This window comes from Aspergillus caelatus, assembly GCF_009193585.1.
Source record: "Aspergillus caelatus strain CBS 763.97 unplaced genomic scaffold BDV27scaffold_38, whole genome shotgun sequence".
Taxonomy (NCBI): domain Eukaryota; kingdom Fungi; phylum Ascomycota; class Eurotiomycetes; order Eurotiales; family Aspergillaceae; genus Aspergillus; species Aspergillus caelatus.
The window spans coordinates 70,011-85,582 of record NW_022475301.1 but is presented as its reverse complement, the minus strand read 5'-3'; the positions used below and the strand labels follow the sequence as shown (position 1 = coordinate 85,582).

At 46.3% G+C, this 15,572-nt stretch overlaps 4 protein-coding genes and 2 non-coding genes across 6 annotated transcripts; 2 read left to right on the top strand and 4 right to left on the bottom strand.

Moving 5' to 3' along the window:
* Nucleotides 1-2,213: 2,213 nt before the first annotated feature.
* Nucleotides 2,214-4,990, top strand: BDV27DRAFT_169882 (beta-glucosidase H; the record flags this gene model as incomplete). Its single annotated transcript, XM_032075149.1, has 4 exons — nucleotides 2,214-2,282; nucleotides 2,352-2,423; nucleotides 2,494-2,660; nucleotides 2,722-4,990. 4 exons carry the CDS (start codon nucleotides 2,214-2,216, stop codon nucleotides 4,988-4,990), a joined length of 2,577 nt encoding a protein of 858 aa, XP_031930355.1.
* Nucleotides 4,991-6,074: 1,084 nt separating this feature from the next.
* On the top strand, nucleotides 6,075-7,741 carry BDV27DRAFT_155116 (general substrate transporter; the record flags this gene model as incomplete). Its single annotated transcript, XM_032072089.1, has 3 exons — nucleotides 6,075-6,201; nucleotides 6,248-7,319; nucleotides 7,396-7,741. The coding sequence occupies 3 exons, from the start codon at nucleotides 6,075-6,077 to the stop codon at nucleotides 7,739-7,741; spliced, it is 1,545 nt and encodes a 514-aa protein (XP_031930354.1).
* A 2,286-nt stretch (nucleotides 7,742-10,027) lies between these two features.
* On the bottom strand, nucleotides 10,028-10,099 carry BDV27DRAFT_t60. The gene has a single exon. It is a non-coding gene; the product is annotated as a tRNA-Trp (tRNA).
* Nucleotides 10,100-10,992: 893 nt separating this feature from the next.
* Nucleotides 10,993-11,064, bottom strand: BDV27DRAFT_t59. Its single transcript has one exon. It is a non-coding gene; the product is annotated as a tRNA-Trp (tRNA).
* A 505-nt stretch (nucleotides 11,065-11,569) lies between these two features.
* Nucleotides 11,570-12,711, bottom strand: BDV27DRAFT_155115 (NAD(P)-dependent alcohol dehydrogenase; the record flags this gene model as incomplete). Its single annotated transcript, XM_032072088.1, has 3 exons — nucleotides 11,570-11,855; nucleotides 11,949-12,378; nucleotides 12,429-12,711. The coding sequence occupies 3 exons, from the start codon at nucleotides 12,709-12,711 to the stop codon at nucleotides 11,570-11,572; spliced, it is 999 nt and encodes a 332-aa protein (XP_031930353.1).
* Nucleotides 12,712-13,987: 1,276 nt separating this feature from the next.
* Nucleotides 13,988-14,578, bottom strand: BDV27DRAFT_155114 (uncharacterized protein; the record flags this gene model as incomplete). The annotated part of the gene is made up of 1 exon (XM_032072087.1): nucleotides 13,988-14,578. One exon carries the CDS (start codon nucleotides 14,576-14,578, stop codon nucleotides 13,988-13,990), a length of 591 nt encoding a protein of 196 aa, XP_031930352.1.
* Nucleotides 14,579-15,572: the final 994 nt, after the last annotated feature.

The window sequence follows — 15,572 nt, the reverse complement described above, 5'->3', positions numbered from 1 at the left end:
CCAGCGATAGGTTATCCTGCCGAAAACTATATAGAGGCCGCTGCTAAGCTTTTGGCTTCTAAATAACCTCTTCGTATAAGACTGCACGGACACGTCTCTTTTGGCTCATGATGCTGAAATTGCGCTTGCTTCGGGGCAAATTTCCCCCGAAACCCGAGCCTCTCCAGCTCAAGTATTTATTTGCGATGTCTACCCGGATATTGTGTAGGAATTCATGCTTTCAACGATGTAATGCTATTAGGAAAATGATACGAATGAAGCATGGAGTTAATTCATCTCCCAGATCTGTCATAACATCCTAGTATTCGCCATTGTTAGAGCAGGTGGAATCTTTACGGAACATCACCCAGCGTACACACCAGCTAAGTTGCTCCAACCATTTTAGAGTCTCTCAGTCTCGGATCTTGCTGGTACAGCCACTTTAATGGTGTTGATCCTCTGGGCGGAGAGGTAGTTGCCTGTTATATAAAAGGCACCCCGTAATTTTGAGAGGACTGGAAAACCAATTCGCGCTATAATGTTTACGCAATTCTCACAACCTACTGGGCCACTGTTATCTAGCATCGGCCATCAACCTATTGATGAAATCCTGCCAATCCCGACAACTGCATCTTATTAGTGACGAGATATACTCCCTCTCCATTGACGGAGGCGATGTTATCGAGCCAGATTTAGCTCATGGCTTGTAGGGTATCAACATGACCCCCAAATACAAGACAAGGCGTTGATCCTCCATTGTAAAGACTGCCTATCTCATCTCAAGTCTCAATAAATCACCATTCTTCACGGATGGAGTACATGATGAAACTTCTCCCATCCCCACTACAACAATGCCTATCAAATCAATTTGGGGATATGGACATTCAATGAAGATAACAGCACGCGATGGAACTGCCGCCAGTTAGCTCTGTGACTTCCGTTGCTGGTATATCAGACATGGGTAGTTGAGATAAGTACGCCCCAACGATCACCTGGGCTGATCTAAATATTAGAAGCTTAATAATCTATGTATAAATAGCTAAAGATTGTTACTTTACTCGTCTTCTTTATATATAATATATTCTTATTTTGGGGCTGTGGGTGAGTTGGTCGTGAAAGGTCCTGTTCTCCCAGCGCGATATCTTGGGGGGTCGGGACTGGTCCATATCAAGCGCAGTTTTTTATATATGCTTATATCGGCTCAATTCTCAGGTAGGTAGCTTATCCATCTACTTCACAAATTAAAGATATATAAGCCATTTTAAAAGAGTGGGGAGTTTTGTGACTACAAAATTTCATTTTCACAGACTTAGAGTCTCTTTTAATCATAAGATTTTTAGTACTCCATATTAGACTCTTTGGTTTGCGTATACCTACTTCCATAAGCGCTCACATTTGACATGCGTGAATAAAATCGGAGTGACCTAATCAAATTACAAATTACCATCCCATTTCAATCCCTATCTTTCATAGAATCGGCAGAGGTATAAAGCTCTAAAGATTTTTATACTAAGCAGTGCCTTACCTTTAGGTTTAGTGCCGCCTTGGCGGGGAACCTGCGGGGAGGAGGCTGAACCCTACCTCATCCTGGCCCTGTACTGACCTATCTTAGTATCCTGACTTTATTGTCCTCCTTCTAGTACCCTTGAGCCACGAGTCTCTGTCTCTAAGTCATAGATAGTCTACTAACATATGGACTACTATCTAATAGCATCACAGGCATAAGGAGTGGTGATCCAACATACTGTGTCGGGCCAGCTTGTTAGCACCAGGAGGCACCGGGAAACCTCCTGAAGCCCTTCAGAGTTGGCCCCACTAGATATAAATATGAGAAGCAAGACAATCCAATAACATGAAGACGCTGTTTATGGATTCCAATGTTTGGGCAGATTAGGGAAGATTACGCGCGACATCATGTATCGGCGGACCACAGACCACAGGTGACTGTGGGCTAGTCTTAAAAAGGTAAGAAAGGCAACTGCCGAAGATTAGCCGGCGCATCCAAGCGACTTGGCATGCTATCACAACTCGCAATCATTACTGACCCCATAGAGCTCCACGTTCTGCCGTGGATATCCCTCGTGTGGGGGAATAGCCTGGCTCCTGAGTTCAAGGAGAAGCGACGTCGGCATTCCCGATGGCAGAATATAAAAGGGCGCTTCGTTCGTGGCACTTCCAGCTCCGACTGAAATCCATTCCCAAGTTGATCTAGGCCGTTTAACAGTTCGTCCATCATGGCATTCAAAAATGTTGAACCCGGGAAGATAGAGAATCTTCTCGCGACTTTGACTCTAGAAGAAAAGGTTACATTTTACCTGTCATTGCTTACGGACTAAACAGGAGGATTTACTGATTATAAATGAGCCCGCTAGATTACTTTGTTGGCCGGGAAGGATTTCTGGCAGACTGTAGATTTGCCAGAGAAGGGTGTCCCTTCTGTAAAGGTTTGCCCACTTCACTTCAGTCGCAGTATTACTGAATGGTCCCCTCCGACTGACCAGTACATTCATATAGACCTCAGATGGACCAAACGGGGCACGGGGTGCTGCTTTCAAAGGGGGCACAACATCAGCATGCTTTCCTGCATCGTGCCTGCTGGCAGCAACATGGGATCGTCAAGCTGTCAGAAAAATCGGAAGAGCACTCGCAGACGAGACACGATCAAAAGGAGCAAGAGTTCTGTAAATCAGGTCTAGGAGGCTAGTTGTGGCGCGTAAACATGATGTACTGACAAATGCCCAGATTGGCTCCCACCGTCTGCCCTCATCGCCACCCCCTCGGAGGCCGCAATTTCGAGTCCTTTTCTGAGGACCCGTTCCTAGCTGGGAAAATGGCGGCGCAGTACATCCACGGTCTGCAGGACAATGGGGTTGCTGCTACCATCAAGCACTATGCCGTCAATGAGCAGGAGACCTGTCGTTTCACCGTCAATGAAATTGTCGGAGAACGTGCTCTACGAGAAATCTATTTGAAACCCTTCGAAATTGCCATCAAGGAGGCTAATCCTCTGGCCGTCATGACAGCTTATAACCTTGTCAACGGCACCCATGCTGATTCACACAAGTTCCTGCTACAGGACGTTCTACGGGGGCAATGGGGTTGGGACGGCCTCGTCATGAGCGACTGGGGGGGTACTAATTCAACCGCTGACTCCTTAAACGCGGGTTTGGATCTGGAGATGCCCGGGCCACCGCGGTGGCGTAAAGTGGAAGATGTGGTCGCTGCCGTGGAGTCTGGAGCCGTATCGCACAAGACGATCGATGACCACGCGCGCAGGATTCTTGAGCTCTTGACCAAGCTTAACTGCTTTGAAGATCCGACCATTCCAGAAGAACGGGCCATCAATCTGCCAGAGCATCAACGTTTGATCCGTTCCGTGGGTAGTCAGGGCGTCGTCCTTCTCAAGAACGATGCAGCTGTGCTGCCTTTGAAAAAGGAGCGGCTGGCCAATAAAAAGATCGCCTTACTCGGCTTCGCGCGAGAAGGTCTTATCCATGGCGGTGGCAGTGCCAGTGTTAATGCTCACTACCGTGTCACTCCAGAGGAAGGCCTTCGGGCTGCATTGGGCGACACAGTGGAGTTTGACTTTGCTAAAGGTGCCAACACCTTCCGTCAGCTGCCTTTACTCGGCGAAGATGTGGTGGGCCTAGGCGGAAAGCCTGGCTGGACGCTAGAATTCTTCAACGAGGAGGAACCCACTGGCAAGCCGGCTTCGACAAGCGATAGTGCGCTACCTACTTATATACCCATCTTTGTCAAGGAGAAGTGGGGAAGCCTTCGAGCTACTGCCCGTTTCACGCCCTCGCACAGTGGGAACCACTACTTCGGCATGTCTGGGCTGGGACCTTCGAAGGTTATGATCGACGGGAAGCTACTCTATGATCAGAGGGACAATTGCCCGGACTCTATGGCGTTTCTCTTGGGGGGCGTGGAAGAGCCCGAAGTTCAATTCAGTTTCGAGGCCGGCACGACCTATACCATTGAAGTCATAACGGTCAAGCCCAGCTCTAAAAGCGGGCTTGCTATGCTCGACGGTTTGATCGGTTTCCGCCTCGGATTCATGACAGAGCAGGAGCACGACCGAGACTTGCTTTCGGAAGCAGTTGAGGTGGCCAAAAGCTCTGACATTGCTATCATTTTCACTGGCCATACACCCGACTGGGAGACGGAAGGCCAGGATCAAAAGAGCTTCCATCTTCCTAGCAATGGCTCCCAGGACCGGCTGGTAGAAGCAGTTGGCGCCGCAAACCCCAACACCATCGTCGTCAACAGCACCGGAGTCGCAATAGCTATGCCTTGGCTGGGCAAGGTCAAGGCCGTTGTTCAAGCCTGGTTCCCGGGCCAGGAAGCGGGCAATACCATTGCCGATATTCTTGTGGGAGCAGCCAACCCTTCCGGCCGACTGCCAATGTCCTTCCCCCACAGAGTCGAGGATGCTCCCGCACATGGCAACTTCCCAGGTGAGTATGTCGAGAACGATGGCAACCGCCAACTCCAGGTCCAGTACGCGGAAGGTGTTTTTGTCGGGTATCGACACTACGACCGATCGGAAGAAAACCGTGGCAAGGTTCTTTTCCCATTCGGCTATGGTCTATCCTATACCACTTTTGCGCATGCCAACCATAAGGTGGACGTGACCAGTGATGGCACTGTTCAAGTGAGCATGGATGTGACAAACACTGGCTCTTATGCTGGGGACGATGTTGTTCAAGTCTACGCTGGCAGCAAGGAGGTGGTCCCCGAGAATCCGGTCAAAGAACTTGTTGGTTTTGTAAAGGTCCATCTGGAGCCGGGCGAGACCAAGACTACTAGTATTGATTTTGATATTTATCAGCTTGCACACTTCAGCGAACAGAGTGGCAAGTGGGAATTGCAAGCTGGTGACTATCAGGTGTCAACCGGTAAGTCCGTGACAGATATTACCGCACAGGCCATAATTACACTTGGACCTGAGCTTTGCAGAATGCTAGAAGAGAAGACTCGAGATGCGCGCGTGGGTACAAAGCTGTGAGCTATGATAATGAGGTTCACCGAACTTGAATTTATCTTAATCAACCTTAAGAGCTGTATATAAGGGAGCTAAGGTCTCCTACTTGAAGTTGTAGTGTTGCGCTTTACCACTTGCTTATACCCCCGAGCCTATAAGCCATGATAAGTCATCCAGATGGACAATATCGGCGGGATAAAATTCAGCCATAATCCTAATGAAGCTGGGTGTTTCTTCATCCCAATCTCTAGAAGTGCTTGTAGGTTCAGATATAAATTTGACGGTGAAAGAATATTATCCCTAACTCTGTTTACATTCTTTGACCTGTGTTACAGAGAGACAGCAAGTCCAATAATCCAAGTCAATCCCAGCGAAAGACAGATCCTGGCCGGATGTCATATATCCAAGGCACACACTACCAGCGTGAAACCTTATCAGTGCGGTGAGAATGCGTGTTCAGCTGTGGAGAAAAGCAGCCGGACTTGCTACAGCCACACTGGCTTCGCTCCTGCCCGCCAAGTTCCCAAGGAAAGCGTCCTTCCGGGCCTTTAGGGTTGCCTCGAAGCCGACCTCGGAATCACATTTCTGTACGTACATATTTCCTGTCTGTGGAATTGTCTACAGAACTATGTGATTATAAGTAAGCAACAGGACACTGAGACGGTCGTCCCTATCTCCTCAATTGACACTGGATCAATTGTATCACGCTGCTAAAGCGGCAGATTTTCGAAAGGCATTGGGGCGTGATTGGTGACAATACTTGTGCCACTGTATGTATACATCACGTGGCGGCATGCAAGGTACCGTTGCTTCGGCACCCCTTTACCAGAGAATGTGCCGTCCTCCAGACCAGGCAGCCGGAACATCGGGAAGAAAATCTTGGCCCTGCAGGTTGATTGGTGTGCCGCTAACGTGGAGTTAAATCTTCGCGGGGAGGAACTTCCCCACACTTTCTCCGCATTACGGGATTTCGCTTTATGCACTGCAACTTGGCAGAACTCCGGGTATACCCCCGAGCCCAGACTGGACGCAGGGTATAAAATCTCAATTATCAATCAGCGTAGAGTCTCCTGCTTCCTATACTCCAGCAAATTGACCTCCATTCGAAATGACAGTAGAGACTTGCCAGAAAGACGATCCTGGACCGGTGGCCTCTGTTCGTGCAGAGCTTCCCTGGTGGAGAGATCCCAAGTTACACCATCTCAATTTCTGCCTCATATCACTGACGCTTTTCTGTAAGGAGCTTTCCGTCAATTAACGACCGAGTATTGATTTATCTAGCCTCCTCCAACGGTTTCGATGGCTCTCTGGTGAATGGCCTTCAGTCTCTGGATAGTTGGCTAGAGTTTATGCAAATGCCATCGAGTACCTGGCTCGGCTTCATAAACGCTATATACGCAGCGGGAGCAATCTTCTCGTCGATGGCGGCCGGATGGGCGTGCAACCAGTTTGGACGAAAACCGACTATATGGATGGGAGTTTTGATTCTCGCGGTGGGATCACTCCTTGGGGCCTTTGCTCCTAATGACACCGTATTTATAGTATCACGCGTCTTGATCGGTCTTGGGTCTGGCTGTGTCAGCGTCCCCGGGCCATTATTGTTGGGCGAGATTGCGTACCCTGCTCATCGAAGCGTTACAAGTGCTCTTTTCATGGTTGGGTATTATGGGGGCTCTGTTGTTGCGTCTTGGGTGACGTTCGCTACCAGAACTTACAGCAGTTCGTGGTCATGGAGATTGCCCACGCTCCTGCAGATCCTCCTCCCTGTTGCGGCAATTCCAGGATTCATCATGACCCCCGAGAGTCCTCGTTGGTTAATCGGAACTGGCCGCGTGGAAGAAGCCCGGGAGAAGCTTGCGCTGTTGCACGCCGGTGGCGACATCACTGCGCCCTTGATAACATCCGAGGTCACCGAGATCCATGCAGCCATCACAGCCGAAAAAGAAGCCTCGTCGTCTTCCAGCTACATGGACATGGTCAAGACACCGGGGAATCGGCATCGTCTTCTTATCACAGTCACTCTAGGTATTTTCGCCCAATGGTCTGGAAATGGCGTCGTATCCTACTATCTGGCTCTGGTGTTGGATTCCGTTGGGATCTCAAAAACAAAGGATCAGTTACTTATATCTGCCTGTTTACAAATCTGGAACCTGATCTTCGCTGCAGTCGGTGCAACGTTGGTCGAACGGGCAGGTCGCCGTGCTCTTTTCCTCACCTCTGCCGGTATAATGCTTGTCGGTTATATTACAATTACTGGTCTGTCCGGTTCCTTTGCAACGACTGGTTCTGTACCGATAGGAACGGCAGTCATTCCCTTCATCTTTATTTTCTTCGCTGGCTACGACATCGCACTGTAAGTTCACTGTCTCACTGTCTCATTGCTTGGACGTACGTTATAGATCACCCTCTAACCTTGTTTTCCTCGATAGATCCCCACTTCTCACTGCGTATCCGTGTGAAATCTGGCCATTCGCTCTCCGATCGCGTGGTCTCTCTGTCGTCTGGATCTCTACAACCTGTGCCCTGATCTTCAATACTTTTGTCAACCCCATTGCCCTCGATGCCATCGGATGGAAATACTATTTCGTCTTTGTTGCCGTCCTCGCCTGCTACGCCTTCACTTCCTATTTCTTCTACCCTGAAACTAAAGGGTATAGCCTGGAGCATATGGCATTGATCTTCGATGGGGAGGCGGCGGCTGTTGGTAGGAATCATGATAAGTTGGAAATTAAAGATCAAATGGAAGGGGATGCCGTAGAGATTGAACGCGTGTAACTTGCTAGTTCCTACTATACGGACATACAGGAGCAAATTCACCATGTCAACAATTAGATTCAGTCAACAATTAGATTCAACATACATCAGCTATCGTCGGTCATTAAAAACGTAAACCCTCATAATCGCCCGCCAAGAAAGCAGATCATGCTGTATTCATATATTAGGAGTGGCTTTCTTTCCATTGTGTCCTAAGTTGAGGACGTACGCTTCTCCTCTTCTGAATGTGGCCTTGTCAGCAGCGGCGTTGGCAGTGCTGAGCAACTTACAGTGGGAGGGGCCATCATGAAAGTATGTACGATCAGATTATTTACTATTACTTAAGCTGACTAGAAGTGGAATGTTATATTATTATCCATAGCCCAAAGTATTGAGGGCGGGACCCCCCCCCCTGAATCACCCAGATCACATACATACACCTAGATAAACCACTTCTAGATCATCAGGTCCCGGGATCCGAGTATCTGGAATCACTAAGCTAGGATCAGAGGGTCCTATGGTCACCAGGATCACTACTTTATCATTCACCCATGTTCCAGACTCACCCTGGCAGCAAGTCACTTTGGTATGTCGTATATTTATCTAACATACTCATTTTATTATGGCATGCTTATGGTAGTATCTTCAGAATTAAGCTCCACAGGGTCAGTGACTAATTCTACATTGCCCAACTCACAAGACGAAGACGGGAGGATTTGAAGACATACTATTTACAATGTAACTCACCAGCGAACCCACTGATACGTAGATCGCGCTTTGCTCCGGGAGATCCAGGTGGTTCCCATGTATTAGCATACTTATTCGGCCGCTTACACGGCCTACTTGTTCGGCTGTCAATTATGTCATCCTCCTAGATTTTAGTGCTGTTCGTTCAAAGATGACTCTGTGGTTTTTTGGATCGAGATGGGACCGGCCTGCACCTAGTGGGCGGGCAAGAAACCACCATACGCACTGCCGAACGCTAACATCCTGATGGGGATTTATGGGCATTCAGCCTCGGTGCATTGATATACAACCTCATTTAAATTACTCTCGCTTAAATTCCCCTTTTTATGGTTCTTGTTGCCGTTCCAGGCGTCGGTGACGTCTCGTGACGGGTGAGCCAGCATTATAAGCCTGTTTCATGACGATGCTTCCCATCTGTGAAATAGCTGGTATATGAACAACCAAGCCAGGAAGCATTATTCAATTTGCTTTTTACATATCAATTCAATTAGTTTTATCTATATCCATATGCGTGAAAGGCTTTCCTTTCATTCCCCTTTCTTACCCCTATCCACTCCCAGTTTATGCTCCTGTCTCGCGCAGTTTTACTTTTATAACTATTACTATTATTATTATTCTGTAAGAGATATTGCCAGGGCCCGATATTCCACAAGACAAAGGATCACATAATTGTGAATCGTAGATTCCAGAATGCCCTGGTCACATAGCTTCCCGCCGTTACATTCTCACAGCCTTATACTCTCTCTCTCTCTTTTCTTTCCTTTTGTCTATAAGATTCTTAGCACTGCAATATTAGACTCCTTAGGATGCTAATACCTACTTCTATTAGTGCTCACCTTTGAAATGCGTGAATGAAAAAAAATAAAAAATAAAAAATAAGCATGACAAAATTAAATTTGGAATTCCTGTCCCATTTCAATGTTTCTCTCCCCTTCTATGCCTCCCCCAGTGCATACGAACATAGGGTGTGAAGAATAGCCCTCTCGGAAAGATAATATCTGGACACATCTCCAAGGGCATGTTCTTGATGGTTTAAAACGAGTCAGTTTCCCATGGCTTACCCAAACTTAGGTTTTCAGCGCGACGCAGATACTATAACCACCCGGGAATGGCAGTAGTCTAGGTTTGGGCCCAAGTTATGTCCTTCATACGGGAGACCCAGCAAATAATGAATAATATAGGGTTCCTCTGTCAACATTCAGTAAAAAGAAAGCTTAAGAGAGAGACCGTGAGAGAATGAAATAAGAGGGAAGGGACGTGAAACTTTCTGGGACTGAGCTGAAGATCAGACATTTGTGGAAGAATGTAAATGGCAGACATAGCTACGAAATGAGCCCAGCTACTACGAGTATTCCTCAGAAGCCGTCATAATGGATTGAACATAGGTACAACACACTTATGACAGCATAGATTATGCCTTAGAGTATGGTATTCGCTGTTTTGTTTGTCACTTTTGAGTCATTGATGAGCACCTAACAACAATGACCCAATTGCTTCTGTGAGCATAGTCAATGAAGAGTATTCAGGGTATGCTACAAAGATATAGGAAACAAAAAGATATGAGCCCCACCCGATTTGAACGGATAACCTTTTGATCTGGAGTCAAACGCGCTACCGTTGCGCCAGAGGCCCATAGCTTGTTGGAAGGGTCTTCTTCTTGTTATATCAAACTAGAAAGAACATAATGAGAATGTCTAGTAATGAAAGAATCCATCAACAGAGCAGTCCGACCGCATGTCATGTTGGTGACAGAATGAACATAAACTTCTAACTGTAAGGATCATGTAGACATCGACTCTTTCTATATCAAGTAAATGGATAGTCCCTTGCTTATTTTTATTGTAAAGGCCAAACTGTGCACTCATGGTCTGTTTCAGAGCTGCTCTTCGACCTTATATCAGCTCCGAAGATTTTTACTCCTCGGAGGTTAATCCACTTCCGGAGTACGGAGTACTACGTAAGCATAGGGCTTTGGGGTCACGTGAAATGCTCACCCAGTTCTCATTTATATTGAGATGGACCAGCGCATCTATTAAATCGGAATAATGCCTTCCAATGCTCTTATACATGAGGTATGGAGCCATGTAACTATGGCCTTCAAATGAAAAGGACTCCGAAATAAATGTATGGCGGAGGAGTCATAGGAGGCCAAACAGCCCTCCCTTACTGGCAGTGACCGCACTGAGTAGCAGGCAAGCAGCAACGCGCAATACGACTTTCTAACCCTTAAATAATCGGGATCGCTGTTTGTTCATTCTTCCAATAAATAGAATACTTCTAGTGAATTAAAAATGCAATGATGCCAAACGGCTTTCCGAGAGTCTCCCATACGGGTCTGAAACAGTATTTCCCTAACGGAAGTATCATATGTGGACTGCATTTAAGCTAACCTTTACAAGGGCTGTAATACTACCGGTGAATTCCTATAAAGAGAGGTAGAGAGACTAAACGGATATTTTGCCCTATGAGTATAGAGCTATATATACATGGCTTGTGCAAAAAAAAAAACAGCAAAAAAGTTCAGATGAGCCCCACCCGATTTGAACGGATAACCTTTTGATCTGGAGTCAAACGCGCTACCGTTGCGCCAGAGGCCCCTGAAGTGCTTTATTTCGCGAATTTATATGCTTATCCACCTTTTATAGTGGGGAAGGGCTCTACATTCTGCCAAGTTGAGACAATAATATGCTAATAAATAGTCCCCGTTCTTTCTGTTATTGTTTCCACTTAATTCTCTTTGTACTTAAGCTAGTCCATCTGTTTGGCGCAAAATCACTCTGTCTCAAAGAATTAGGCGAGAGGAAGACTATCTCTTCCTGACATCAGGGTTCTTCGTTCAGCGTACCAAGAACAAGCCCTTTGGCGCATTAGTTCCGGCCAGATGTTGCATTAAGTTTGCTGGTTATGATAGTCTAATTTGATCTTTCAATATCGGGTGAATGGCTTGTCTACCACCTTTATGTTACGGTGTCCGGTTTGATCGGTAGGTCCCTCGGAAGTACTATATATTTTCATCAAAGCGAGCGGTATATATATATATTCTTCCATCTTCACACTGCCACCACATATTATGCTTATAGTACATCTTAGATATCCCGGTAATTAATTTCCCTTTACAAGCACTCCTCTGTATCTCATCTTGCCATCCCTAAGAGTCTGCATTGCCTCCTCAATACCCTCCGCGGTCAATGGGAATGTCATGACGGTGGGCACGATCTTATGCCTAGCCACAAACTCCAGAAGAGTGCGAATACCCTTCCGAGAAGCAACCAGAGATCCTTGGATACGGACACCTTTGAAGAGGACATCCAGCATAGGAACAGGAGACGGCTCAAATGCGACCGTCAAGGGGTAGATGCTACCGTTGGTGTCCATGAGAGGCATGAGACTGCTCAAGTTAGCAAAGACCCGAAAACAAATATGGACGGTTTCAAGAACCAACTAGATCCCGTCTGAGCTAAGCTTTAGAAAGGTAACTTACGAAGGGTAGCTAACAGAACCACTTCCACACAGCAACAAATGTTTCACAGGCTTGAAATCCTTCATAGGCTCCCCGGAACGGAAAACATGATACTCGGAGGCACCATACTCCATAGCCTCTGCTCGCTTGGACTCAGAGCTAGAAAGAACGACCACCTCACAGCCCAATGCGACGGCAAGCTTGATAGCAATGTGACCGAGGCCACCAATGCCCATGATAGCAACGCGGTCAGTCGAGCGAATACCAAACTCGGTCAGGACAGTCCAGACAGTCGCACCAGCACACATGAGAGGGGCGGCATCGACTGAGCTGACGGACTCTGGGATGGGGTAGACGCAATTGACGTCCCAGACGGCCCCGTAACTGAAGGTACCATTGTCAAAGTCATGGAAGCCATATTGCTTCTGGTTGCGGCAGAATTGGTCCCAGCCTGGGCTATATTAGAGCTGTTCAGCCGGTTGGGATCCAGGAACAACTTACCAGTCTCACAGTTATCACAAGATGTGCAAATGCTATGTGTGTATCCAAATCCAACACGGTCTCCGACCTTCACCGAGGTAACACCGGGGCCGAGAGCCTTGATGATACCGATACCCTCGTGTCCAAGCACCTGGCCTGACTTCAAGTAGTGTTCATCTGTCCCACAAAGGCCAGAATGTGTGGTCTCAATAAACACTTCGTTGTATTCCAGAGTGCGTGTAGTCTTATCAGCAACAATCTTGCCCTCAGGGGAGCCACGGAAGACATCGAATGTGACGCTCATATTGTTAAAATTAGTATATAGTTTTTCTTGAGAAACGGGTATCGATTAAAGTTAGTATTGAAACTAAAGTAAGTATAAAATCAGTCTACTATAGTTCGAAGGTATCTAAATTCTTTATATACATCCTCACATCGAGTCCCATAACTTTGCGAAACCGTTGGATTCCACATTTTGGGAGAGCAAAAGCCGACAGCCCTAATTTAGTATACGTGCTATTTGCCTGTGTTGTTCTTTATAGTGGATACGGAGCACGTTGAAATGAAGGAACGTTAGCCCGTGGTCTCCGATCCACGGAAAAGTGGATATAGCCGCCCTTCTGGGTACGCACTAGACTCGATACTGCAAATTTCTGCAGAGCCCTATCCACCCGAACCAACGAAGAGAACCTTCGAAAGTCTCCGAAAAACATCTCCAACGGGAGAACTGAAAGCCCGTCGGTTGTTTATTCTGCAAGTTTGCAATATATTTGGCCTATTTAAAGTCTCCGAGCGCTCGGGTGGTTGGAATAAACCATCGCCTTTTCTCGGGCTAGGCAAGTCAAGCCCGGGATTTGATCGTTAGTTAGATCAGATAAAAGTTTTTTAAAACTAGACCCGATTTAGAAGTTGATGGGAGTACGAGCTTTGCTTCGAAGACAATAATGAATCTCCCTTGGCCATGTTGGAGGAGAATCAAACAATGTCGACGTAAGATATAACACAGGTCATGAAAGCTTGTCGCCGCTAGCCGAGCATATGAGATTAGGGCATCTTCGGATGTATGTACTACAATTTCACGCCTTACTTAAAACATGAAGATTGATATCGCGGTTTTACCATCGGCCTTGTTTGATCTCAGACCTTGTGCAGCTGACGATGCTGGGGAAGGGTTTGCAATATCATGCGTGTCAACTTAAAACAAATCAAAGCGACAGCTAAACGTTTGGACCTAACACTTTTGGCAATATACAGTCAAATGCTTCAAACCTGCATAGCATCAAGACTCGGAGAAATTCCTATGTTCTCTGCCTATGAGTTAGCATAGTATCTTAAGTTATTAGGGCTAGCAGAGTAAAAAACCAGAGTTATATAGCAAATGCAACTCAGAAAAGTAAATAGTACAGTATATGGCAATGAGAGCAATAATTTGTTACCTATAAATGATCAAACAAGTAAAACAGAAACCCGAAATATAGCCTTAGCACATTAGCACCTTGGCCGTGAATAGACACCAAATCCACAGGACCTCAAGACCTCTAATCGAATACAGTCAAAGCAAGGAGGCATCTCACACGTCACTAGCTCCCATAATGCTTGATAACTTGAACATAAAGCCCATCCTTCTCAAAATTCGCTTTAGGCCTTCGGGACTCTTGACCCCATTGAGTTTGTTGGTTTTGCATATCATTCAGCAGGCTGTTAGCCTTCATAATCACTGCCGCCTGTACTTCGCCGTCACTGCGTTTCGTTGGAAAATCTATACTGACTCGTACTTGGGTGTACGAGTGTCGTGCAAAATCAACCCTCGTTGTACTGAATTTATCGCCGATAAGCTTCAAGTTCGAGAGGGTGAAGCAAACGTCTTCCGGGGTGGGATTCTGCATTGTATTCTGCGCCTGCAGAAACCCTCGGCTTACATATACCTGGATAGTGGCTCGTTGTGTATTTCCATGTTGCGACCATATCACATGCTGTGTAGTCTCTTCTCCTAGGGAGCTATCGAACTTCATTGGGCCGTTGACAAAATGGGCCCGTGGGGATAGACTGTCTGGAGTCACGTCATCGCTAAGTGAATGGACAAAGCAGAGCTGAAGAAGTAGTCCAAAGATGGTCGCTTTGGGTAGGGTGTCCTGGACAAGCCAGGCTCGTAGGAAGTTTAAGGCTCTCATGGCTTGGAGAGGTTGGGTAATTGAATAGAAGGAAAAGTGTTGCTTTAGATAATCTTGTAAGAGGGGACATGGGCCTAATATATCTTATCCCGTGGACAACCCCTTTTCTGAGCTATTTTTTTAGATATGACATACTGACGGGTTGGTAATGATAAATATTTACCTTTAACTCATAGGACAATAGACTTTCTTATGGTTTTATATGGTTTCCCCTATTTCCTAATGGATCATATCAACTTATTATGGTTATGTAGTAAATTTCCAGAATAAAACTCGATAAAACCCGTCGCGTTGTCAACACACTACACCTAACGATACCAAGAATTTTGTCTCTATGAAAGGAGGGTAGCTATTGAGATATTAAAGAAATAGGATAGAACATTCCAGTAGTCTTGTGCCACATCGTAATAAAGCAGCTGGATAATATAGGTCAAAAATCAAAGTCCACACAGACACTAGGATATTAAGCCCTGATTCAATATTACTTCCAGTTTTGGACGAGACCCGAGCACCGGGCACCTTAGGAAAATAAAAATTCCTTAAGACGACAGGTAGGCCCAGAGGCTGAGACCCATACCCCTAAATTGAAAATCCAGGGCAATGGTACCAAAGCTTTACCTTCTTTGTTCGGCTGCCTTGATTGTTTTGGCCCTGTTATATTTCATTTGGTCGCTGAGGGTGTTCTTCAAAGCTACGAGCTTCCAGCCGTTTGCCCTGCCAAGCCGTCGAGGCTATTTGCCCAATCCTGCCATTTATTCACCTTGTCTAGTACGGGGTATACCTCCTACCAACCTAGAAATCGCACTATAAATTACCCTATAAAGACACTTTGAGTGACCGGACATTTTTAGGTAGTCTAATGGATGTTTTTATTCAACATCTACTATCCACTAGGACTGACTATAAAATTACAATTCTGAAGAGGTCTCTTTATAAGCACGTAACTTTAAGTGTATTCAATTTAAGTTGCACTTATTCATTTCGTTTCACTCCT